Source organism: Callorhinus ursinus, unplaced genomic scaffold, assembly GCF_003265705.2.
Source record: "Callorhinus ursinus isolate GAN/ISIS: 27379988/994484 unplaced genomic scaffold, GSC_fseal_2.0 scaffold12, whole genome shotgun sequence".
Classification (NCBI taxonomy): domain Eukaryota; kingdom Metazoa; phylum Chordata; class Mammalia; order Carnivora; family Otariidae; genus Callorhinus; species Callorhinus ursinus.
In genome coordinates, this window is record NW_027397074.1 from 20,905,174 (window position 1) to 20,932,735 (window position 27,562).

General features: G+C 37.3%; 1 protein-coding gene across 1 annotated transcript in view; it reads right to left on the bottom strand.

Annotated features, from left to right (window-relative positions):
* Nucleotides 1-27,562, bottom strand: part of CALCR (calcitonin receptor) — a 155,173-nt gene that overhangs the window by 29,727 nt on the left and 97,884 nt on the right. The window contains exons 3-7 of the mRNA XM_025873351.2: nucleotides 27,365-27,521; nucleotides 25,118-25,228; nucleotides 18,902-19,014; nucleotides 15,892-15,983; nucleotides 8,324-8,450 (exon numbers count right to left, since the gene is read on the bottom strand). Of these exons, the coding sequence (XP_025729136.1) occupies nucleotides 8,324-8,450; nucleotides 15,892-15,983; nucleotides 18,902-19,014; nucleotides 25,118-25,228; nucleotides 27,365-27,521 (600 nt within the window). The remainder of the gene's footprint in view (nucleotides 1-8,323; nucleotides 8,451-15,891; nucleotides 15,984-18,901; nucleotides 19,015-25,117; nucleotides 25,229-27,364; nucleotides 27,522-27,562) is intronic.

Sequence of the window (27,562 nt, forward strand, 5' to 3'; positions counted from 1 at the left end):
TCCTTGCGGGAGAGAGGTAGGTTAATCACAACTAAAAGCCAAAATGAAAAGGATTCTGATCTTCTTGTCGATTTTGTTGGAGTCTGATAAGTTTCTGGAAATCACGTTTTTGTTCTTCTGTGAATGTTCCAGGAAAAGCTGTCCGACATATGTATGTATGTCAACAAGGCACCAGCCGGCACGATGACTCTGGCTTGTTCTGCCTCCTGTATCCATGTGATGTGCACATCATTCTGTCTTGTGTGGGCACAAACTTTTGGGAACTGGAGGCTGCATCTCCATGATCTTCCCCGAATTATTTGGAACTGGAGTAAACAACACCGTGAATTTGTGGGCAAACATTTTGTTTGTCTATCAGGGAGGATGGATTAAATGAGACTGACATCCAATTAGGTTGGTAATTTCCCCAGCTCTCTTCTATTGAAGTGAGAGGGTTATTTTGATACATGGAGAACTAAAAAGGAATATTGCTTAACTTTTCCTCTCCATCCCTTCATACATCTTACAAGGTTGAAATGCCCTTTAATCTACTTTTTAAAAAAGATTTATTTATTTATTTTAGAAGGGAGATGGCAGAGAGACAGAGAGACAGAGAGAGAATCTCAAGCAGACTCTGTGCTGAGCATGGAGCCCTATATGGGGTTTGATCCACACCCTGAGATCATGACCGGAGCCAAAATCGAGAGTTGGATGCTCAACCAACTCATACCACCAAGGCGCCCCTAATCTACTTTTTGATATTAAATTCTAAAAGGGGTGGCTATGGCTTACTTACAGGAGTCTGAGTTCCTGAAAGCATTTTAAAATGCATCGCTCCAAATATGTCCAGTTCAAATGTAAATAACAAAGGCGTCTACAGTAATTATCTTCCTATGGGGGTGATTTTCTCAAATTTTAGGATGCATCAAAATCACTGGCAGAGGCTCTTAAAACACAGGTTCTTGGGCCCCAGTAGTAGAGATCATGATTCAGAAGGTCTAACGTGGGACCTGAGATTCTGCATTTCTAGGGACCACCTGGGGATCCTGATGCTGTTGGTCCATGGGCCACTCTGAATGGGTTTAGGGTATAGAAGGAATTTCCTCAGTACCTGATTCCTGTTTTGGTTACTCGCTGGTCTTCCAGTGCTGATAATCCTAATTATCTATGTTCCAGTAGGCTCACAAGGCAGTGGGGAAAGTCCTGACTTTGATGCACATGTATACTAAAACCTCATGAGAAGGAATTACAATACTTTTTGTCAAGATGCCAGTGCAGCTGATAAACGAAGGAGCAAAAGGCACTCATAGCAACTCGAAAACTGTCAACTTGTACAGTCTTTAAAGCTAGCTGAATGAAGGAGAAAAATCCCCCAGTCAGAAAGTCAGCATTAAATAACTTTGTAAGGAAGTACTGCAGTCTTTCTCCAGAGGAATTTAAGGATGTAACATTTTCAATTAAATGTGAGTCTGTCATGCAATCCTGAGCTGATTTCTGATAAAGCCTCAGAGAAAATGAGCTTGAGTCTGTGGAACGGTAGTTGGGATTTGGTGTGTTTAGGGGGAAGAAAAGCACTGGAGATAAAAGTCCCATCTAAGATAAGAATGTTGGAAGATGACCTACAAATTGGCAAAGGAAGCACTCTGGAAGTGTTCCGAAAACAAAGCCACAGTAAATAGAAATGCAGGATACACACATGATGGAAAAAAAAGCCTGTTAGGAATGCAACACGGGAATACAAATTAACAGCTTGCTATGCTCAAGGGTCTTTCTCTGTATGGTATAATGAGGATATTATGTCACTCTTCACTAGAGGTTCTCAAGCCATGATTGACTTAGTTTTATTTTCTCAGACCACTGCCCTTTTGGTGATTTCCTATTTACTAACCTCTGAGTATTCTCTGCATTCTGTTTTTACACTTAGTTTAAGCAGTTTTTTTTTTTTTTTTTTTTTTTTTACAATTGCTCTGGAGTTTCCAAATCTATGCTGTTTAACGCAGAAATGAAACCAGGTGCCACCATGAGAAAATGGCAAGTGCTTAAGGCCTAACGACAATGGGTAACAACTATAATATAAATAATAATAGCTAACATTTGAGAGTTGTTATGTGCCAGTGTTTTGAAGATTTTTAAGTGTATCAGTTCATTTAACCCTCACAAACGACTCTATGAGGAAGGTGCTATTATCATCTGCACTTTACACATTAGAAAACTGTGGTTAAGTACATTGCTTAACATTGCAGAATGATCTGTAAGTAAGTAAGTTTAAGAGCTAAGGATTTGAGAGCCTGTAAGATCAGTAGGATCAATGCTATGGTATTTGGAGCAATCCAGCTAAGCACAGCAAATATCAGACTGACTTGCTCCATGGCTTTCTAGCAATAAACCAACAGAATGTACCACCAAGGGAGAGTATAAAATTCCTTCTATCTCAAGTAGAAGCTTTTTGAGAATGAAAACAAATCTATAAGAAATTCATGATAGCCTAGCTGCAAATGCTGACATGAAGCCTCACTCCATAAACCATCTCACAAGGTACCATTTGTAAGACTGATTTCCTGTGCAGAGGAACCACCCAGATTGGCCAGATGAGAGAAACTATAGGTTGGGTTGATGTTTTATAGCCATTTTAGGAATAAATTCTTCAAATCCATATGGGAAAGTGGCCAATTATAAATAACACATTAAAGGAAATAAAGAAATCCTCCATACTTTTCTGCACCACATGATCTTGGTTAAAATACCATTTATTGGTTTTGATGAATAAGTGAAATGGCATAAATGACCAGAGTAGGATATTTCCTTACCATCATTCTCTCTGCATTGTCCCTCAAATCCATCATACTTTTTCATCCTCAGTCTAATTTCTTCCATAAGCTACTGAAGTGGATAATTCCAATATATTTTTACCTGCATTGATCTCTCTCATCTCAAAAACCCTGCTGTCCCTGTCCCATCTCTCACCCTGAGACACCCTCCCTTGTACCAGCCTCCTCTGGGCTGAGTATGAGATGAAACCCAGTTTCCAACCCTGGGTTTCATCTGTCTCTGGTGTCTCAGTTCTGGGCATCCCTTCCAAACTGATCTTCCTGTGACTAGGATGAAGTTCTGACATAGTCTGGTGGCTCAACTGTCCCGAACAAATTAGAATTAGAAGAAATTCACTTTGTTTTTCACAACTTGGGACTCATTTGACTTTACTTATATAAGAGGCTACAGAAAATGTGACTGGATTATTTTGGCTTTTGAAGTGCAAAGTGCCCAGGTTCCCAGTAAAAACTAATCTCCCTGTATTGTCCCTTTTAGACCCAGAGAAAAAGTGCAGAGAGAAATTTCTTTCTAGAAAAAGACAAATATGCTGCCAGCTTCCTTTAGATTCAGTAAGAACAATGCTTTTAATTCTGCCTCCTGACTCTCTACATGAAGATCATCAAATAAGCAGATAGAACAAGAAAATGAAATTTTAGATATTATGGAAATGAAATGCTCAAATGACACAAATGACAATGGGCAATTTTCACATCACTCAATAAACTGAGGCTCTATTCGGCCTTATTTATGCCATGAGTTATTTTGAGTTTAACTTTTTAAAAGAGAATAGCAAGGAATGAAATCCTCACCCTTGGTTTTACAGGAGAAAATCTGCCTATCTACAAAACTTCCAAGGGAACTAGCTACTTTGATGGGAAAGGGACCACAAACCCATGGGGATTCCCTACTGAGGAGTGAGAACATTGTTTTCTTTTGCCCCCAACTAAATAAACTCTTATAGAAGCAGTGCAACAGCATTTGGGATGATGCAGCCTCCTTTTACAAGAAATAACTTTCTTTTTAATATATTCCCTTGGGCATTGGGAAGGAAAATCTTTTGCCTCTTAACTGCTGACTCAGTGACCTGAGAATTGGGTCAAAATGAAAAAATAATCCACAACTCTGCCTTTAGTTTGCTTAAGAGAAAAAGTGTCTTAAAAAATATATATTTTTAAAGGAGACACATACCTGAAATCACAGGTAAATGGAATGCTGATAAATATGCTTTAATTTATGGCTGCTGTTATATATTTTTTGTTAGTTGTAATTTCAGTCGATATTTGTAATTGAGAATGTCCAATAACTTCCCTTTTTCAAAAATTTCTTGTGTTTTTTTTTAAATTTTTTTTGGCCTTTTCTTGGGTTTTTCTTTATTATCTCCACTTGTCTTGGCTATGGAGAACCTTAATCTAAGTTTTCTGGAATGTCACGTTTTCAAGAAAAATGCAATATTTCAAATAATTCATTTAAAGTAAGTTTTAAATATATAATTTTGCATGTGACTTAGTAATACATTGATGACCTGATTCTCAGTGTTGAGATGTTATTTTGGTTAAAATACCATTTTAACCAAATGGTATTTAACCACATCTTTAATACCATCTCTAAAGAGACAGAGGTGGAGAACTTTACTCTTAGGAAAGATGGGGCTTTCCTACTTAAACTTTTCCTACTTCTTGTTTATCCCCTATAAATATTCCCTATAAATTTAAATATATTACAACAGGGAAAATTTCTCCTTTCTTGATGCCTGAATTTATAGTTTCAACTGCAGTTCACTTTCAGAGTCTTCTGGGTGGGAAACGATACTTAATAAATTGGGCTTCTATGAATGCATTCATAACAGAGTATGTATTTTCAAGGTGAGCTACAACACAGATTTCAAGACCTGTGTCTCTTTTGGAAATAAGCAGTTTCAAGGATGAATAACATATAAGACATGTCCTACTTGAGGGTTCTTCCTTGCCCTTTCTTGAACTAACTTTGCTTAGACCGAGCAAGCCCTGTGTTGTTTGCATACAGAGAGTTAGAGAAGAGATTTAGCAAGATCTCACTGGAAAACAATAACTGTTGCAAATAGAAAACATACTCAACACAAATGACCTAGTTTTGGGGGGCCAAGTGCATTATGCTTCACAACTTACAAACATGATTTAATTTTTGTCATTGTAGCCATTTCTTTTTAGCCGACACTATTTATATGTATTTGGTAAAAGGTGCAAATTTCCAAATTTTGTCTTATGGAATAAAAAGACTTTTGGAAATGTGAAAGAGGGCACAGGGTGTTCACACATTATGACTGTTCCCTGTTTCCCACTGTCAGTGGCTTATTATCCGTGGTGTATTCTCATTTGGTCAGCCCTCAGAGGAATGAGGCTTCTCTTTCAGGCACACAGTCTTTTTGCTCCTTTGTTTTCCATTAAAAAAAAAATCTTACAAACTCTTGGAAATAGGTAAACAAAGGGCTGAACCCCCCATATATGGTTGCCAGACATAGGAAACTGTTTCCACATGAGGTGTGGTCCATTTCTAGGGATTGTCATAAATAGCTATGTTCCCCAAATTCTATGAATTCAGTTCAGCTTAAAGACTAAAATTTGAGTTTGGGGCACTCAATAAACACTTGATTGATTGGATTAAATTCTACCTTTCAAGATTTTACAATTTTTCCCTAGGAAATGTGTTCTTGGATAGCTAAAAGGAACAAGTCTGTTAGGTTAACAATATACTGATTGGCAGAACCAGGTGCTAGTCATGCCATAAAGATAAGCTTCTTTCCTGATTTTCAAACTTAGGTCACTTGGAGAATGCCTAACGTGTGCAACAGAGCCACCCTCACTCCTCCATAAGAAAGCTTCCTGTTAATTTCTCTGGCTCCTCTATGCTCACACTTACATTCTCCCAGGAGATCAGCTGCATAGTAGTTGAACTCGGTCCCTAGACATCTGCTTAGAGGCTTTAATATAGGTTTCCAGGCAATAGAGAAGCTGCAAGGCAGAGCCGGTTTGACCTGGTGGGGGCTAGGAGGCAGTCCGTTCATGGTGACTGGCAAAGTATATAGGCACGTCTGCCCCTAAAGTATCCTATGAAAGTGAAAACATCCAGTGATGATAACTCATGAGACTGTTAAGAGCAATGAGTCGACTAATGGATGAGTTAGGGAAGCCAAGTGCAGAGACCAAGGGCGTTAGTTATAGGGCAAGAGTTAGCAGCAACCCTGTGAGCAATCACTTGCAATATTGTGCCCTTGGGGATTTTTAAAAGCTTTATGCTTCTTTTGGGACTCCAGGACAAGCTCTTGGAAATAAGCAGGGCAGTTTTTATTTTTCTTGTTGATGGATAAGTTTAAATGGCTTCTGTAATTCAATAGCGAATCCAGAAAAATCCTGAATTTAGACTATTAGGGAAGATAGTAGGTTTAGTATGGTCTTACAATGGATGAGAAGCTGCCTTCACCCTACAAGCCTCTAGAGAGTGGGCTGGTGGAATGACAAGTGGGTATGAGACCCCCACAAGAGTGATGGGAGAGCGCCTACTCAAGAATTTACAATACTTTATAATGTGACTGAGCACTGCATTGATTCTTTAATGACGAAAGTGCCATTTCCTGGCCTCCTCCATACAGACAGTAACTTTTTAAGGATTTCCACACTTAATGGAATATGGGAAACCAAAAATTTGAGTCTTTTCTGCTGAGAAATGCTTAGTTAATTGCTTCTACAACTTAATAGGAGTCAGCTTCTCTAATGTATATATCCAACTATGGACAATTACCACTTCGGAATGGTTCAGCCCATTTCTTTCTTTATTTTTTTTACTTTTTTTAAAATTTAAATTCAACTAACATGTATTATTGGTTTCAGAGGTAGAGGTCAGTGATTCATCAGTCTTATATAATAGCCAGTATTAATTACATCACGTGCCCTCCTTAATGTACCTCACCCAGTTACCCAATCCCCCCACCCAGCCCCCCTCCAGCAACCCTCAGTTTGTTTCCTATGATTAAGAGTCTCTTATGGTTTGTCTCCCTCTCTGATTTCATCTTGTTTTATTTTTTCCTCTCTTCCCCTATGATCCTCTGTTTTGTTTCTTAAATTCCACATATGAGTGAGATCATATGATAATTGTCTTTCTCTGATTGACTTATTTCCCTTAGCATAATACCCTCTAGTTCCATCCACATTGTTACAAATGGCAAGATTTCTTTTCTTTTTTTTTTTTTTTGATGAGCCCATTTCTTTAAGAACACATCTTCCTAAGGAAACAAAGCAAGGGCACAAGTGGTATATAGAAGAGAAGGTGGGCTTCTGAGTGAGACCTGTCTGGGTTTGAATCCCACTCCTAAATAACCACAGTACAGAGGACCTGTCCCTTCACTGAGCCTCAGTTTTCTCAGTTAATAATGGGAATAATATCCATTCTTTGCTGGGGTCTTGGGAAGACTAGATGAAATGAAATTATTTTTATTAAAAATCAGTTGATATTAAAAAAATAAACTCATCAAGATAAACCCATTGGATCACATTCTGCAGCTAAGATAAGACTGTCTCAGATAATAGATGCCATGGTTTTAAAAGATGTCCCATAATATCCTTCTGGATATATTCACACTGCAAAAATTATTAACACTGTGGATTCATTAGAAGCCAAATTAAGCTGCTTTCCCATGCCATGCCACTGTCACGCAGGATGCATGCTCTGGGCAGATTTCACGCATTTTTGTCTTTGGGTTGGCAGAGCTGTCAAAGGCCAGTTTTGAAAGATGAGGCTATCTACAGATGCTTGCATAACATAGTTAAGCAGAGAAACAAAAATGAAAATATCCCTTGGTCATTCATTGTGTGCTAGATAGCTTCTGTTTGTGCTTTCAAATGCACTCTCCACCCTGCTCCCACCGCCCTGGGCCCAGAGAAACCCATCTGTACATCTCCATCAGGGTTTCCTTGCCCTCTGGTTTATGGCTAAGCTAAGTCAATGGGGATCATCAGCAGAGACTGGGAGATGAGAGTGAGTGAGCTCGGGGTATTTAAATCTTTTTCAACTCAAGACAGTATTTATATGGCTTACCAGAGTAAATGCATAGCTAGCTACTCATAGCTCAATTGACTGGCACAAGCCCAGCCCCGTACCAGGATGCTAAGCGGATTCCTATATAGGCTTACCGGTAACCCATTAGTGACACACTGAGGCATTGCCTTAGTACACCCCGTACTGCCTATGTTCACAAGATGTGCTCAGTAAATTTCCCATAGATGTGAATACATTTTTGAGTAGTAGTAAAAAGTCATGATTTGTTGTATAATTCTTATTTGGTTATGACTGAATTATTCACAACCCGTTACTACTGCATATAGCAGTTACTTCTGATAACTGTATAGAAATGACACACCATGCTTTATGCAAAATTCCACTGTAAAAGTAAATCCGATCGCACATGTAAACAGTTGTTTAAGTCAGACAACAGCAGCACGTTCACTACTTATGGGGACTATGTCTTTAAGAATAAATCACAAGCAAGTCATGCAGTCCTTACTGGATCCCTTCTCACAAGCTCTCCATTGGGTACGACTTCAACTAGGTGGATGATGATAATCATAGAATTCAGAATGTAAGTCAGAAACATGTTCTTGTGCAGAGTCACCCTCTGGCAGCCAAGGCTCCTGGAAGAAAATGTAATAGAAAGCATTAACCAGTGCCAAAATATGGAAGGATCTGGAAAAAAATATTTTGGTAATATTTGTAATATTTCCTTTAGCAATCAGTGAGAGACCTATAGGAATAAGTGAGGCTGGTCCCATCTTTAAGACTCATTACCACTTTTCTGCCTGATTTTTACAAAGTTTTCCAGTCATGGTAGCTCATAGTTTTTAGTCCTCAGGGTGACTTCATACAATAACTGAAAGAGTGAGTGATAAAAATCACTTTTAATTATAACAAATGTCGTGAAATTAATTAAGAGAAGGACTCTTACAAGAGAAACCATTAGGGTTTGGAGTGTGCTTCAGATGAAAAGTCGAATATTCATTGATGTAACCAGGCAGAAATCATGTGGCGAATGGGATAACAGAGCATGAAGTCAGAACCAAGGCTGCCCTTGACAAAGTACTGATTTTGTGTCCCTGACCCATCCCAGACTTCATTAAGTCTCCGTCATTCTTCTTTTTTGCCATTTCTTCTAACATCTTCTTATTTCTCATATTCCAACTAGAATCAACTCTGTGATTCTCCCTTTCCACATCCTCCTGATGGTGGAGCTGAGACACAGTCAGAGAATTCTAAATAGGCTCAAATTTGATCTCATTATGAGGCATATTGTGGTTTGCATCTGATGAAACCCATCCAAGTGCTGCCGCTTGTTGGCATAGCCATTTCCCACCTTTTGGATACTAAACAATTTGTTGGATTTTTCATTCCTTGCTCCTCCACTTCATAAGCTTGTACATATGTATTTGTGTGAATGAGCACATAAATAAACATTAGTTTGAATATCCTATTTCACTTTTTGATGCAAATGGAGAGAGTCCTGCAGGATGGCTACAACAAAATTGGAATGATTATCCTTGATGAACAAAAATCTTGCATTTACCATAATTGATCCAGTCAAAAAATGTTTAGCATAATGTGAAAATTTAAAACATTCAGCTAATGATGCCAATGATTGATCACAGTAACTATTCCTAAAAAATCTTCATGGAAGAAAGTTAGGATTCCAGGAATTTTGAAAAGGGAATTCTGGGGAAAGATGAAATATGAGAATGGTCTGGGTTTACTTACAATGCTTTTCTAAATTTCAGATCAAAAGAAAATGCAATTATCTGTAGTAAAATGAAGATTTAAGTAATGAGGGCATCTGTTAGGGCTTATTTTGATTATTGTAGCTACATCTTTCAACTTTCAGGAAGCAAAACCATTAATAAATTGTTAATACAGAATATTTTAAAATTTGCAACTTGTTGAGTAGGGATAGGATGCAGAACTTTATATCCAGGAAGGGTTTAGAGAAGAACTTACACACACACACACACACACACACACACACACACACACACACACACACACACACATCCATGTAGTACTTTCTTTGGCAGCAGAAAGCTCTGTTAAATAAACCAAACCTAATCGGTTTTATAATAGTACTATAAAAGTAGGTTGCAAACTTAAGGCTTTAAAAAGAAAAAAGTTATTTATGTGAAACATCATACCCATTTATATTGCATAAACTCTTCAATATTGCAACTGCTACATTAAAACTGTGACCTGCCATTTTCCATAGAGTCAATACGGCATTTTATAGTTCTTCTTACTGGGGGGCAAATATCTGTGGTCTCGTTATTGGATTCAGCCTGGCTTAAACCAACAACAGTTGACATTATCCAGAACTAAAGAGTATGGAGGGGGGCACCTGGGTGGCTCAGTCGTTAAGCGTCTGCCTTTGGCTCAGGTCATGATCCCAGGGTCCTGGGATTGAGCCCCGCATCGGGCTCCCTGCTCGGCGGGAAGCCTGCTTCTCCCTCTCCCACTCCCCCTGCTTGTGTTCTCTCTCTCGCTGTGTCTCTGTCAAATAAATAAATAAATAAATAAATAACTTAAAAAAAAAAAGAGTATGGATGAATGCATCAAACTGCAGCTATTCTCGTGCCTGGTTTTCTTTTAACTAGGTCCAGTTCAATAATCTGCCGGTGTATGACATCAGTTTAAAGGACTGGTTAATGCTCAATTTAGTGTGTAAATCAAAAATATACTTCCTCTGCTGCTAGCTTATTACTCCCTGGCCCTTTTATCCATGCTTTATTAGTTTTTGTTCTTAACACCACCTCCTGACATAACATCTATGTTTATTGCCTCTTATTTTCTCTTTTTCTCTCACCAGAGTGGGGGTGCTAAAGGAATTCGTTTTGTCCACCTAGAAAAGTGTCTGATACCTTGCAGGGTTTGATACTCATGTTTTTAAATTAAAAATCTTTACATAAGAGAGGTTTTCTTCTTCAAGCTGTGACCAGTAAACAGGTTTCCAGTACATCAGAAAATTACATTAAATGCTAGATTGTCTCATATCTTATACTTTGTATCATACTGAACATTTGCCAAGTTCTTGCTATAGGTATTAACTAACTAATACTGGACATTATGCTGTTGTTCAACAGTAGGGAAAACCTATATCCAGTGCAGTATTATGTACATAATGAGAAAATTATCTGGTTTAAAGCCAGATAAACTGGCTCCAAAGGAAGAATATGACTAGTATAGAATATGAGTTTCTGTGTCTTGAAGTTTCAATATAATTTCTGCCTATTGAGTTTAAAAAATTTTATTACACTTACTTGATGACATTTACACTCAGCTTTTGAAGCAAGTTAGTGGTACTTTAAGTTTATTAAAATTCATTCAGTAATCCAACACATATTACTGTGTACCCATTTAATAATCCAACACACATTACTGTATGATTCAGACCTTCTGGTAGATGCTAGGGATATACGGGTGAACAAAACAGACAGCTTCTGTTTACAGGGATCTTATATGCTACATAATTGTTTATTTACTCTTATTAGGATAACTGTTCTGAAGGAGAGGTATAGGACGCTAAAGAGATTAACTGAACTTAACATAAGTAATTAGGTGTTCAATTGTTCTCAATGAAAATGTCTTGCTGCTTGAATGAACTTGATCTGTCAGATCTGAAATGTCTTAAGTAGAAAATAGCACAAACCTGATGTTAGCTATACTTCGTTCCTCTTGATGAAAAGAAATAGGTATTTAGATAGACCGAACATTACTTCCTTTTTGAATGACAGGGAGCCCCAAGTACTATAGATTCTCTAATAGCAGGAGGCTAAGACAACATAATCTACTTCTGTCTTGGCCCAGCCAAAGTGTCACTCATATGTGAGGAAGAGATAATGATTTACTTACGTATGAATCTCAAGATGCCATATTTTAAGGCTAAAACTAAATGTTATTTTCATGGTTTTAGTTTACTTGGTGTAAATCTTCCACACTAAAAAATGTTTCAAGTAATTGGGACCCTATGTATGTATGCGTGTGATTTGGGGGAGCTTGTAGTTGTATGAGGAGGCATTTAATATGTGCCTTGAGTTGTGCAGATTGCATAAACCAGTTTGATATCACAGCATAAGGAATAGCAGTGTTCAGTTCTTTATAAGACTGTAATGATAGTCACATTCAAAGTAAATAAGGAAAGAAGCAAGTAATAAAACAAGTTAAAGTTGTTTTGTGTTTACTGGTGCATGTGAAAATATGCATTGGTGTAACTGCTGTGACTGGTACAAGCAGTTGTCGCTTTCCTTTACCTAGAAACCCAGTATCTTATACATCTTTCCTCTCCGAAAAGAGACTTTATACCTGTGGATTTAGCACAAAATCTTCATCCTTAAGGAACTCCTTTTCAATCATAATTCTTGTTTCTTTTCCTATTACTTCTGTTCTATGAGTGAACAGTTTGCTAAGACGTGAGTGACAGTTATCTTTTGTGTCCAGTCATGTCAAGGGTTGGGTTGGGAGAAAGGAGGCTAGCTATCTTTGGTGCCATTGATTTAGTGGTTTTTCTGGAGCAATAGGAAGGCAACCAGAGATGTCGAATAGTGGCTACTATACAAGTACAAGATAAAGTGTTATCTCTCCTTCCACTATGTAGATGTGACAAGAGAATACTAGGGCATACTGAGTGAGTAGAGGGGAATCAGTATTGCTTCTGGAGGTCCCTGTGGAAATCCTTCTTTTGTGCTGGTATGGCTAATGTAATGTAACATAGACAATGCAAGGCAATAAAGACACCCCCTGCCTTCCAACATACAACTCTATTCATTTTCAGACAAGAGTAATTAATATTCAAAATTTAACAATCAGTAAGGCATGAGTATCAAGTAGTCAAAATGGATGTTAGTGAATGTTCAATTGTGGTGCTTTCTTGAGAGAAAACAGTGAGATGTTTTAGTAATTTAGGACGATTCCACAGAAATGTCAATTGATACATTCTAAGTGGAACTGACGGGATAAGTGAATTTTATTGCAAACTTGCTTAAATGGTCAGGGAACAAACACAAATAAATGGCCACTTATGTGACTTTCTCAGGACAGTCTTTCCTAAGGGTATCTTCATCTTAATTCTCTTGTTGACATTTACTATTGGCATCTAGTAGTGAGGAGTCTTGCTGAATAAATTTGATGTTTCTATTTAATCCCTCTCTGTATTGTTGCTCCTAACTATTTTTCCTGCAAAGAAAATGAGTATATATATGAGTAATTTCCTAGATTTTTAGCAGCAAAGTATTGGCAGTTCCACAGCCTCCCGTATATTTAGTAACTTTAAATTCCTCTGCAGGCTTTCTTAGCCTGCTGGTTTGAGGGGGACACCTGCAGGGTTATTCCTTTTTATAGACCCTATAAGGCACATTTTATGAGTTGAGAGTGAGATTTCAACAGGATGATTATGAATGGGGCATTAGGTCTCAAAAGTGGAGCTGGGTGTAACTTCTCATTTTGGTTTCATGAAAGTTTTATGAAATTGATTAGATTTTGCAGAATAACTCAAGCCTGGGAATGTAGAATTAAGCAAGGGAGTGATGATTATATTTCTGCTCAGGTTTCACACAGATGATACCATTTAAGCACATAAATCATAAAAGCTTCCATTGTAATATGCAGTAAAGACCTTAAGGGTGATGTTGAGCATTTGAAAACAATTCTGGGAAAATGTTGCTAATTAAAAGATAAAACCCAGTGATAGATCAGAATTACCTTTTTTATTTTTTCACTTTTAATATTTATGAAATGCAAATGTACAGAAAAAAATCTGAAGATTCAGAAGCATACTTTAATTTGAAGAAAACGGATGCCCTTGCTATTTTTAGTTTGGGTAGGTTTAAGATAAAATTAAGAACAAGTATAAAAATCAGATGTGACTGCTTTTAGATCTCAGCATGTGTGTTTTTCATATCCTATCCGTCTCTGGTTGTGTGCACTCTGGAGAACAAGCTATTTCAGTTTCTGTCTTCCCATTACCGTATTCAGATTATAAATCAATAAGACTTGATTTTCCTCCTAAGATTTAAGTTGCTGTTTGGTAGGCTTTTGGAATTGAGAGACAGTAGGACAAAATTAGATGCTTTCTAGACAATCTGCCCCCAAATTCTCTCAAGGGTTCAACCAGATTAATCTTGTTCTGGGTCTAACTGGCGTTGAGAAATATTTTACTTATGTGCTGCACTTTTAAACACACATCTTCAGTGGCTTCATATAGAAATGAGTGTTGAAGGAATATTCTTATTTTGTTAGCTGATTTGGCTCTCACATCTCATCACTTACTTAAGTGACTGCAGAAATAAAGAACTAAGATATATCCGGTTGACATTTTTTTATCTTTAAACTCCTGAATACATTTATTAGCTGCACTATTACAAATTTGGGGGCTGTTTCTTTCAATTTTTTTCCTTTCAATTTTTTTATGGTTATATTAAAAAATTTAAAGGTTAGACTTTTAGTGACAGACTTTTTAATCAAAGTTGTATGGGAGCCATCATGATGTATTTATTCACCATGGTCAAGTGCAGTTGAAAAATGAATAGAAATTCCAAGATTAATCATGCTATGTGTTTACTCTGCTGCATTCTGATCATTATAATTGAAAATACTCTTCTATTCTAATTCTAGGAATTAATCCCTTATGTCTTGTTGCTTTGTGTTTATCTTTCTCCAGTTAAACCATATATGGAAGGAGCTCATTCTTTGTTAATTTAAATTATTATTTATTTGTTTACTATTATTTATTATTATTCAGTTAAGAAAAAATTGCTATTCAGTTGCATTGCTTGGTCAGAGGAAGAACCTTGACTATATAAGACATAGACCTAATGTGATAATGGTATAAGATGAAGACAAAGATTAAAAGGGATCAGGGAAAAATAATAATAGTAGTTGTGTTCAGGGTGTGCTTACAGGTGACTCTCCCCTTGGCTTAATTTTCTTTAGTAGTATCATGATAATATTTTAACAAAAATCAAATTAAGATTCTGTTATACTATGTATGAATCACTGGATATTTAGTTACATTATATATTTAGTTACATTATCACATCTTTAAAGTGTGGAGGATTATTTGCAGTGTGAGCCTATGAAGGAGCTTTTCTTGACCATTTGTATAATACCACCACTACTAAAGAACATATTAGTTGAAGGAGACAACCCAGTAGTATAGAAATTAGAATTCTCATGCAAGGGTAATGTAGTGCCTCCTGCCTTTGACTTAAAAAAATCACACTAAATTTAGGACGTTTCCAGGACTGAATTTAACATACATTACCATCTCACATGCATGATGAAGTCATTCTGAAAAAACAGATTCAATGTTTCAAATTCTCCATTATTACAAAATCAATATTTATACCAACTTAATCATTTTGCCATAGGTAATGCAATCAAGTGCACAGACATGGCCTCGGAATAGAAACTTCATTGAGATTTTGCTCTTCAGAGCGTTAGAAGGTAACTGTGGTTGAAGATGCTCAGTTTGCAAGGGCAAAACATTGACACTTAACTCTTCTTCCAGAGATTCTCCTTGGTCCCAGCTGAGTGAGTCAGGACCAGAAGGGAGCCTTACCTTCCTTCTATGGCTAAACACTATTCTGGGCTCACTAGCCACACTTCTCTTCCAGCCAAATCCACCTATGATAAACTCATAATTAGACAAGCTGCACTTGAGCTTCTGGCCATGGCCTCCATATTTTAGGATGAGGGTGAAAGAAGGAAGAGGAGCCTCTCCTCAGTACCTCCTGCAACCTTAGCCATGGTAAGTGGAGCCTTTCACATGTTAACACAGTGTGCCTATGGGCTCACAGGACTGTTTCATTTTGGGAAGAATCATATTACCTTTGAAAATTATATGAATCCATCTTATTTTCCTCAGAGATAGCATTAGAAAGCATGTTTTAATTAATTTCATTTTCCTTGCTACTTCATGACTCCCAGTGCTGCATTTCTCCTGTGGTTTGCAGAAGACCACCCTTCCCCTAACTCTTGCAGTTTGCCATTTATTTCAGTACCTTAAAGAAGAAAATAAAAAGCAGTTCCATTGAGGGTACTTACTTGAAAAACACGAAAATCCCCAGCGAAATCACCAAGGTGAAAATCGACAAAGAATGGCCCACAATAGCCAAGTAGTACAGAACGTATGCATTCTGGAACAACAACAACAACAAAACAGTTATAAAAATAAACAGGCAAATAAATGGTAATAGAGGAGGGAAAATAGTTTCTATCTTTAATATCAGTGTAAATCAACAACTGTTCTCAGCCTTTAAAAAAATCTACTAAAATTATAACAAATGTTTCAGAGAATTAAATTATACTGAATCATAATATTTGGGGTTAACAGGTTAAATATTATAAGATTACCCATCATATTAGAATAGGCATGATGTGGTGGGAAGAACGTAAGACTGGATTCATCAGCGCTGTTCTTTACTCGGAGTACTAATCATTAAGTCTTTGTGTGACTCTCATAAGTCAGTCACTTCACCCCTCTGGATCTCAGTAGTCCTCATCTCTAAAATAATTTGGTCAAAACTAAATGATTTTTAAAACAATTATGTGCTGCTTATAAGAAACATCGTTAACTACTGGGATGCAGAAATACTGAACATAAAAGGACAGGAAAAGATGATCTAGATAAACACTAACCACAAGATAACTGGTATCATATCATAAAGGTCCAGATGTTAAGTCAGGAAGACAAAACAATTTTTAATTTCTATTCACCTAATAATATAAACTCAAACCACATAAAGCATAAAGCAAAAGCTGATACCACTTAATAATCAATAGAACATTGGTACAAATGCAGTGTAGGTAAGTTGGATAATTTCTATGAACTTTTTTAATTCCTGGGAGAATTGTGGCATTTATGTACAAAGCATTACCCTTCAACATTTGATTGTTGTCAATTTCCTTGTGAAGAGCCTGATATGGAAGCACTGATTCTGCTAAAAGGCTCTTGAAGCATGCAGAGTCTTTTGTTTGGTGATGTGCATTAATGCTGGACAGAAAAAAATATTGCCTTTCTAGGTGTTAGAATTTCAAAATGAACTAATCAATGTCTCCTGAATTGTGGCTGTTGTACCACTTGATGGGGCATTTACATATTATTTGCCACTTTCACTGATAAACTACTCTCCTAACAGCACCCTTTTTATCCTTGCAGAAATGATGAGCAAGTTGGAATAGTGGGTTTATAGCTAGAGCTGATAAAGACTTCAAAATAGCTTATACTCCCTTTCTTAGAAAGTATTTAGGAATCTTTGCAAGAAAACAAATACTCAGCTCCCCTCTTTTCTCCCACCAATTCATTTTCTGGCTACTTTTCTAACTTCACCACTAGACAAAACCAGGAGTGGCACTTTCTAAGAGTTCTTCCTTTTAAATAGTTCACCATATAGATCCCCTTGCCATTTAAAATACTGTTTTTTATTTGGATATGCAAGCCATGCCCCTAACCTCTGTCACTATTTTATTTTTATCTCTGTATATTTTATTTCTAAGAAAACTTTATATAACTTAATTTATTTTCTTTCAGTTGCCTCCAGAATACTTTAAAAAATATTTATTCTTCTGAAATAAAGTTGTCTAAATGTGTAAGATTAAACCAACAGCTCATAATTTAGTTGCCATTCTTGGTGTCATTCTTAAGACTGAGAAGTGCTTCTTCTTTTTTTTTTTTTAAATCTAAGTTGGTTGCTCCCCCATTTTTTTTTTTTTTTTTTTTTTTGCCTGTATATAGCTAGAAGATTTGTGCAAAGAATTTCAATCATTATGTTAGGTTCTTGGAGGGGAACATTTATTCTTAAAGTACTTTATTTCTATTTTATCAGACATGGCCAGAGTGAGGTCAAATATGGCAGCACTAAGAATTATTTATTTGGATCTGCACGCTTTGTAACAATTCAGGTAACAGGTTTATAATTTTTTTCCTGTAAAATCATAATCAGCACTCATTCAGGAATTCATTGCTTGGTGACATGTAATTTCCATCAGATCTTATTAAGTAAAATAGCTCTCCATTAGGATGTAGACATACATCTTATTCTCAGGGGGGTGACTAAGTAATTTGTGAAGAGGTAACAGGCTTTGGTGCCCCCAGCCTGTGTCTGTGACAAGATATTACTCTGGTCTCTAGTCAACTGGTCTCTAAGCTACCTATTCGTCTTGTTTACTTTTTGTTCTTGCTTGTTTTGTTTTAAATAAAAGGAAAATTTTCTATACTCCTAAATCTGCTCTATAGCAAACAGAAGCACTGATGGGCTTTTAGCTTCCAACTTAGTAATAACTTAGCATCCAGGTCTATCTTTGAAGGAAACAATAGGTTTCCATTGTAGCACCAGGGCTGCTCAGGGATAGCCTGTGTGGTTAAATACTGACTGACCATTTCTCCCAGCACCGTGGGGAGAGGAGGCTGATTGTGCGCTTAGTGATTTTTTTCAGATTTCTCATGCACTTGGAGAGTAGGTATCTGGGTTTTTCCTGTTGGCTTAAATGTTTCCGAGCAGAGATGATATTATGAATATTTAACAGACGGTAAGACACAAATACCAACAAATCAGAATGGACTAAACTGCCACACCTGTATCAATAGGTAGATGAGAAGCCAGATTCTAAGGGTTCCTTCAAGACCAGATAGTAAGACTATAATGGGCATCTTGGGGCAGGGAATAAGAGGCAACTGTCACTTTGTGACTTGGGGAAAAAAATCTGTAATTTTGGGACTCTTCTGGTAGAGGAGAGATCTTAGAGAGTCCCTGGAAATGCTGCCTAATATCTGGCATCATGGGGAATCCCATCTCTCTTCCATGGACACTATTTCCCTCGTTATGAATGGCCTGATTCTCATGGAACTCTTTGATACCAAGTACCAACCAAGAAGTAAAATGTCATTTTCTCTAATGCTACTTCATAGAGTCCCTAGAACTCACTGGCCATGATCTGATTTCTTTCTATAGAATAGGCTGGCTTCTTGGTAGCAGGTATTTTAAAGTTATGCATACATTTCTATGTAAAAATAATGGCATTCTCACCCAATACCGAAATGTGAAATAGAACCTACCTTCAGTTTCTCAGGAGTGAAAGCATTACACATAGTATAGTTGGACCAGGTTCGATTGTTCTCAGGATGTTTATACCAATCCCCGTTCTCATCACAGTATTTTGTAACCTTTTCTGTTAATGAAACATAACAGTTATTACATTGTGATCTCAAAATGCCAAGAAGGAAAAATACAGCTTAAAAGCCATTCCAAGAGTTAATCACTTTATAGAACTTGAATGTGAATATAGGTCAATGGAGACTACCCTGAATCATGCGTTTTATAAGATGTTTTAGTATGTGTTGTCTCATTTTATCTTCAGCAAAGCCATGTAAAGCCGATGTTGCTATCTCCACTTTATAAGCAGGAAGCAGGGAGTGAGAGAGGTTATGGTTTGAAGTCACTAGAGAGTGGGTCAGCTGGGATTTAATATCAGGTCCATCGCACTAAAAAGTGCTACCTATACCGTGCCTCATATTTTTTAACAAACCTTACATTTCTGATTTTAGATAGGAACTATGTGAAAATGGCAAGACCATATTTTTCTTCATTTATATGCAATATGTATGTATTAGGTTGACTGTATGAAACTGCAGTTTTTGTGGGTCAGATGGTCAAATACTGGCAATTTCATATAGTTAAGTCCAATAGAACAAAAAAGTCCTAAACTAAAGGATGTATCAAGAAATCATTTTTATGCTTCTCAAAAAGATTTCATTTGAATCATCTCTCTTGATCCCACAGAGGGCATATTAGGGATTTATAGATTTAGCCTTCACTATTTACTTCTTGAATCAACTCTTAGGTGATAGTGAGATTTGCTGATTTGGCTGGATTGGCATATTAAAGATCTCTACCTTGCTATGGGCCAGGTGTTGTGCTAAGCACTTTGCAGAATTGTCTTCTTTAACGTTAATAATGGCCCTTTAAGATGGGTATTGATCTTCCCATTGTACATATGAGGGAACTGAGGCTCAGAGAAGTTAAGTGAATTCCCCTTCCACAGATAGCAAGTAGAAAGGCCAGGGGTCAAGTCCAGGTCTAGTCTACTTGATTCCAAAGCTATTGCGGGGCTACTAAGCTCTGTATGAAGCTTCATAGTCCTGCGGCAAAGTTATCTACACTTCATTCAGTGACCCAAAGAATCATAACTAATTTGGTTGACTGCAAGATAGTATTAAAATTCTAATCTGATTGGCTACACAATTGGAAGGAAAACATTGAATTAAATAAAATAGAAATAATGAACAAGGGAACATTAAAATGAATGCACTTGTCAAATTTAATCTGAGTTATTCAGACTTTCCCTAGTTCTCCAAAGTACCTCTGCAATGTGTTTATTGCCTCAGAGATCATACAGTAACCCCAAATTGGCATAATATGCAAACAGATTTTACCAGTGTATTTGGAACCCTCAAAAATTTTTGATTTTTGATAATTTCTTGGGAAAAATATTTTTGAAGCATTTTTCTTCATTGGCAAAGGTAAAGAGCTGTCGCACCTTTTATGTATGACTTCTGGTTTTTTTGTTTGTTTGTTTGTTTTGTTTTTTGTTTTAGCAGAAATGTGGAAGTCTGAATAACATACTAATATTTGGAGGATACTATTATTGTTTTAAAGGCTAAGAAAACAATTCATGTAAAAAAACTTGTCTGAAATATCACTGAGGTCTGATAATATTTAAAATAATTTTCTATAGGTAGTTCTGGTTAGTCAATCAATATGCTAATGGCCAGTATGAAAGTTCTTTTATCTTGGGCAGTTTTTAAGTGTAATTCAAAATTTTTCATTGTATGACTGAAACAGGTACTACCAAACTAAACACAAGATTCAAACTAAAAATTGTAGACTTGTCTGTATGTACTCCAACAATTATTTCAAGCAGCTGAAAAAACACATTTTTCAAGCAAAAGATGTTTTCAAGAAACCTATTAGAATCATCATTGCTTAATGGCAATTTGTTAGAAAGTTAAATAGAAAAAATTTTGTGAATTTGCTGAGACAGTCATTGGACAAAAACTATTTAGCGAATCACCACTGGACACCAACAATATTTCAAAAAGGGTTAGCACTAATCAGCATAGAAAAACTGATATTGACAACCAGTCAATGATTTTGCTAATGCTATTGTCGATGATGACCATTCCAAGCTTTTTTGCAATTTTAAAAAAGTGGTTTGTAACGAAGCATTTTATCTTACATTGTCAGAAAGTAGCTGATTATTTTATCAAAAGAAAGTTTTAAACAAAGTTATTTAGCTATGGAAGGCAAAATATATTCTATGGAGGAGGGAGGGGTGTTCCTCCTGAAAAAATCCATTCCAATCATGGACAAGACTGTAGGAGATATTATTTTGTTCTGATGTTACTAAAGTCTGGGTCTAGGCATTTCCTGGTCCTACCCATTGCGGCTGTAAGAACTTGTGCTCCTCCACCTGGCAAATCTTTCAATATTCGAAGAAAGGATAGGTCCAACTTCCTTTTCCAAACCAGACATCCCCATTTACTCACACTACACAGCTTGGTGTCCCTTCACAACCTAGAGCCTCTCTGCATGTGCTCGATATTGGTATTTCCCTCTGAAATATTCTAAGTTTGGACTGCCCCATGAAGAGGACAGCATGCTTATTTCACTCCAGATCCACAAGGGGGGAGCTTTTTACAGATTCTGAGGCCCAAACCCCAGAGGTTCAAATTTGCTTATCTGAAGAGGTAACCAGGCATCAGCATTTTAAAAAAGCTCACCAATTCCAAAGAGTATCAGGGTTGAGAATCATGGTCCTAAACCATATGTTGACCTTCTTGGCTCTGTGCCATTAATGTTGATTGAGTGTTTGACATTAAGGGCAGAACCTTAAGTACATCCTTGTTAAATGTGCTTTTTACATTCTAGCATATTCCTACAGGCTACCAGCCTCTTTTGAATTTCAATGCTGTTATTCACTCTATCATGACCTTTTACCAAACACTTCGTCTAAAATGAAATCTCTGTCATTTCATTGAACTGTTTTATCATTAAAATATAGCATTGGGTCAATGGTAAAATCCCAACGAATTTAAGTTTGTTGAATATAGATATTTTTAAGATGTGCTTTTCTTTTGAAGTGGATTTGTCCCCCACTTGAGAGGGTTTGTTCTAAAAACCAGGCTGATAAGATGGATCTATGCCTGGAAATCCCTGTTTTGCTGACCAAAAACTTGCCTTTTAGTCAATAATTACAGCCCCTTTGGCAAGAGCCCATTGCTGCTCTGGAATGGCCTTGTAGCCTCTATTGCAGAAAAGCTCTTTATGCCAATCAAATTATCTCTAATGTAGTTGTCAAGTCAAGATGAATGAAGCATCATTTATTGGGAAGAGTCAATAAAAGCCAGAAAGATGATCATCAAGCAGCATTGAGTTAGAGTTTACAGGAAAGCCCTGCTGAGCAGGGCAGGACACTCAGGCCTTCCTCTTTGCACAATGAAAATTTTCAGAAGTGGCTGGCCCAAACTAGTTCGAACTAGTTTTTAAAGTAGTCCCCTGTAATCTCATTTTCATTATCTCTGTCTTACTGGGGTGGAACTTTGGATCTCATCCTTGTTGGAAGCACCAAAGCATCTCTTAAACACTGACACAAGGATAGACTAATTTCTCTGCTCTAATCTGGATTCCGGAAACTTTCTTGCCTAGATTTTACCATTTGACAATTGTTTTTCTATCTTAACCGATGTTCTCACTTTTGGTCTATCCAAAGTAACCTCTTGTCATTCATACTCAGTGAGCAAAGGTAAACAGATGGGCTGGTTGACCCCAAAATGTGGTAGAAACTCTGACCAAACAACTCTTGGAAAAATCTGAAAGGCAAGGTTGTTTTTCATCATCCCTTATGCATGAAACAAACACCGATTTCTCTCTTCAAAATGCTATTTCTAGTCAAGACCAGATAATGCAATGAAGATCCTTTTTGTCAGGACCTTGGCATTCCCTTCCACTGACTGAATGTTCTAACTCTCTTCCATGGAACCACTTCCAAAAGGATACTGAAGGAAAGAGAAAGATGAGACCGTGAGGTGTGGAGGGATTACTGTGCTCTGTTATATCACATCCTGTCAGACGAGGTCTGGAGCTTGAGGTGGAAGGACCTGCTTCATGGAGCCCTGCCCCACAGCCAGCCAGTTCAACATCTGAGCAACTTAAACATGCTCTGCAGCCTCAGGCTCACTCTACTCTCAGGAACAAAGCTCACCTGTTAACTGGGGCTTAAGCGGTGTGCCTGTAGCTTAGGTTCCTCATCTGGGTCTCTTTTATAACTAAGATGTATAGTCCCTTTTCAGTCTCTTAATCTCAGTTAATATTTCAATGGGACAGATTTTCTATCTAGTTTCTTGGAACAGAGTTTTTCTGGACCCAGCACCTGTAGTCCCTGAAGCTGGCTGGCTACTGCTTTTTTTTTTTTTTTTAATTATTTGGTTTTTTTTTTAAATTTTTTTAAGGATTTTATTTATTCATTTGAGACACAGAGATGCAGAGAGAGAGAAGAGAAAGCATGAGCAGGGAGAGAGGGAGAGGGAGAAGCAGGCTCCTCGCTGAGCTAGGAGCCCGATACGGGACTCGATCCCAGGACCCTGGGATCATGACCTGAGCCGAAGGCAGACGCTTAACCACCTGAGCCACCCAGGCGCCCCTGGCTACTGCTTTTTACCCCTCTGGTACCCACCTTCCTCCATTGTATCAGTCTCATCTGATTCTGCGCTCCACCTCCCACCGACGCAGCTACTCAGTGTATTGGTTGAGCTTTTCTGGTATCCGCCACTTTCTTATCTGGACTTTCTTTATTATTTAACACATTTTCATCTTGGCTGCACATTTTGTCACAAGCAGAACTTTAAAAGATCCTCGTGTCCAGGTTATACTCCAAACTAATTAATTCAGAATGTCTGGGGTGGTACCGGGCATCAGGATTTTGTTGTTTCCAAGATTCTTAGCCAAATTGAGAATCAGTCACTACTAACACCTATTCAAATCCATCCCCCTGACCCCCATGTGTCTAGTCTCTGGACTGAGGCTGTTATACAAACTCAAATTTTATCTCTTTACACATTCCTTGCATTGCTCCTGACCACTAGCCACTGGGCATCTTGGATTCCAGACCTCGAATCTTTTTGGATAGCTGATGTTTCTGAGATACGTCCCATCAGCCCCCTTGCTTCTTACTTACTCCACTTGGTAGCTGGCACTCCTAGACCTTTATCCTGCCTATGCATCCTGATCCAACTTCCAATTATACCAGTGTGGCTAGATTGAGGCCTGAAGGAAAAACATGTCTTCCCTAGGAGGTTCCTAAAGTACTTCAATCTGTGCAACTGTGTATGGGGATTCAGAAATACTGTTTCTCAAATGCTTTTCCAAGACTGTTGCACTTACTTATAAAGAGAGGGTTAGGTAAGAGCTCAGGAGACTTGGTTCACTTGCAATTTTGTGTCAAATATTGTGTGAGTATATAAATTTAGATAATATATATGAAAATGTTTTGAAAAGTAAAAAATGATACTCAGTGAGAAGTATTCCTATGTTACTTTTATAGCTAAAATGAATTTGGTGTCACTTATTTACTTAACACACATTTGTTGACTGCTTGTGTTGTGCAGGGCATGGAGCTGGATGTTAGTATGATTCATTCATTGTAACAACATTAGTCTTATTTACTGAACATATATTAATAATCTACTGTTGGAACAGAAATCTAGCAAGTGTCTAGAGTTACTATCTTCTGATTTAGTTTCCTTTACACATGACAGTTTTATATAACTTTCAGTGTTATATAAAATTTCCGTTGTGTGTGCTCTATCAGTCCTGTATACCCAAAGTCTAGATCAAGTATTTGCATAAGTCACCAAATGTGCAACAGGTGAAAACTGAAAGATAACCACATTTAAGTAAAACTTCACAGAGTTAAAAAATTAATTTAAAATTTTATTAAAATTTAATATTAAATATTTAAAATATATAAAAATTTAACTTTCATTTAGAATTAAAGACCACTGTGCCCATCTGACCAGTAATGTGACCTAAAAAATAAGGAGAGCTTGAAATACTTATACAACTCGGTGGTATTTCAAGTAAGGAAATGCTTCAGAAAGTGCTGAAACATGTAGAGTATGATTAGATAGGTATCTTTTATATCTGATTTTTTTTTCAGAATCATGAAAATTCTAAAAGCTTCATAGCAAAATATGAAATAAAAAGAAATATTTTACCTGTTGGATCAAAGTCTGGAAAATAATCTGGGCAGTACTGCTGGGACAGTACTCCAGCTGGTGTATCATCCCAGCACAGCCATCCATCCCACGTGCGGTTGCAATACGGACCTGATGATTCACAAAGAAATTGGAAAAAGTTGGAAAAAGCTGCAGAATCATCAGCAGGATTTAACAGTGTTCAATAGGACCTAATATTTAATAGTTATTCTGGAGTGCTCTACATGCATATGGAAATATGAAAAAGAACAGCCGCAGCAACAAAGCAAAGATATTAACTTGACTAACTCTTAATCAAATTTACATTTTTATAGGGTTTTCTCCATTTGCTCTTCAAAAGACACACATGTCATCTGTATGGAATCTTTCCTCCAAAATCTTTCCTTTAAAATATCTCCAGAAATGCTGCAAAGAAATCTTGTGAAAATATATGCAATATCACCCCTGGATAAGAGGCTTACTTTGAAAAAAAACGATATAGCTTTAGAACATATACAGCCTACTAACCATTAACCTTAAAAAAGTTTGCCTTGGATGGCTCTATTCTTTTTTTTTTTTTTGATTTCTTTATTTATTTGCGCACATGCGCGCGTGAGAGAGAGAGAGAGAGAGAGAGAGAGAGAGAGAGCGCGTGCACATCCACAAGAGCAGGCGGGCGGGCAGAGGGAGAGGGAGAGAGAAAATCCTCAAGCAGACCCCCTGCTGAGTGCGGAGCCTGACTCGGGGCTTAATCCCATGACCATGAGATCATGACCTGAGCAGAAATCAAGAGTCAGGATGCTTAACGGACTGAGCCACCCAGGCGTCCCTAGGATAATTCTATTCTTAATCCAAGGGTTTAAAATTCAATTGTTCAAAATTCCTATTGGAGATGCATTTGTAGAGAGTTAATAGATTATGTATAAAACTAGTCTTATTTTAGAATCACACTTTATTAGTGGCTAAAATAATGCTCAGTTTGAGCAGTTTATGTATTTATCAGCATTGCCTCCAAGTAGTTTCTCACTCCTTTCAAAATTTAATTTACCCTAAAACATGAAGATTTGCCTCCATAAAGCTACTCAAAACAATAAGCCTCAGGCTTTGAAGTCAGTTCTAAGGAAGGAAGGAAGGAAGGAAGGAAGAAAGAAAGAAAGAAGAAAGAGAGAAGAAAGAAAAGAATAGAAAAGAGAAAAATGATTAAAAAAAGAAAAAGAAAAGAAAAAAGAAATCTTAAAATACTGATCATAGTACGAAAGTTCAACCTCTGATTAAGACTGAAGTGAAGGAGGCTGCTTTCACTTGGTCTCTGAAAATAAATTTTGTGTTTCTCTTATTTCATTTGCTTCAGAGGAATGGTTTGTCTTTGGGTAGAACTGCATCTAATAGCTTCTCAGGTTCTTAAAAAACACTGAAACTACTGCAGATGGAAGAATAACATGTATCTGTCTTTTAATTGTCTTGAGTTTTGTTTAAAGGAAAATGCTAAAAATAGGAACTAGAAATTAAAACTTTAACTATTTGAAGGCAAACCATGCGTAGAAACAGAATATACTTAAACGATATTCCACCCTACCAGGCAGTGTTATCTTAGAATATACAAGGGTGTACACGATCTTGTTGGGACTTTTCAAATGCTTTAGGGGACAGGGGAGAGAACTGAAATGGATGTAGTAATGTTTGGCCATCTCATAGCCTTCTATAGCTAAGAGAATGTGCTTGGCCCTGAAAATATTTGTACAGTCACACAGAGCATTCTAGAGAAGGTGATAGATAAACAATGCCTGCCTAGGAGAGAGCTTGTATTAATTCCTCTGCGAACGGGGGGTAGAAAAGAGGAAGGAACAGGAGTTGCCCACCCATTGACAGTTAGGGGAAGATACTGCCTAATTAACCTGAGCAAGACAGGGTTTTGACGGGATTCACCTGAGGCTAATTCTCTGCCCTCTATTTTCCACTTCCCTTCCTGTCATTTTCCAGGTCCTCTCCATCACTTAGCCCTGTATTGTTCCTCCTTGGCAGGTGTGACTACCGAGTTATTGTAGTAATTTTGTCATAGGTGCAGCTGTTAGCCCAAAACCAGTTGGGTGAACTTGGGCAAAGAAAGTAGACATGTCTCCAACATGAAATACACAAACATACCATAGTTTGAAAACCACTGTTAAAAATGCTGGCATATTAAAATTAGTCAACACATATTTATCCATGGAAGAAAATAAGCCTTTAATGATATTTGAAACACATATTCGCATACATCCTTCTTTTTACCTTCTCCTTGGTATGGGGGTAACTGCTGCATGCGGTCATAGCATTTGTACTGCGCATCCGACATTTTCTTTCGTCCTAGGACGTACAGAAATGGCTCGGACTCCATATTGGGAGGATAGGTGTTATTTGAAGTGGCAGGAAGAATCGGGGTTGGGTGCTGCATTAAAAAGACAAATCAGTTACTTATACAGAGCAGGA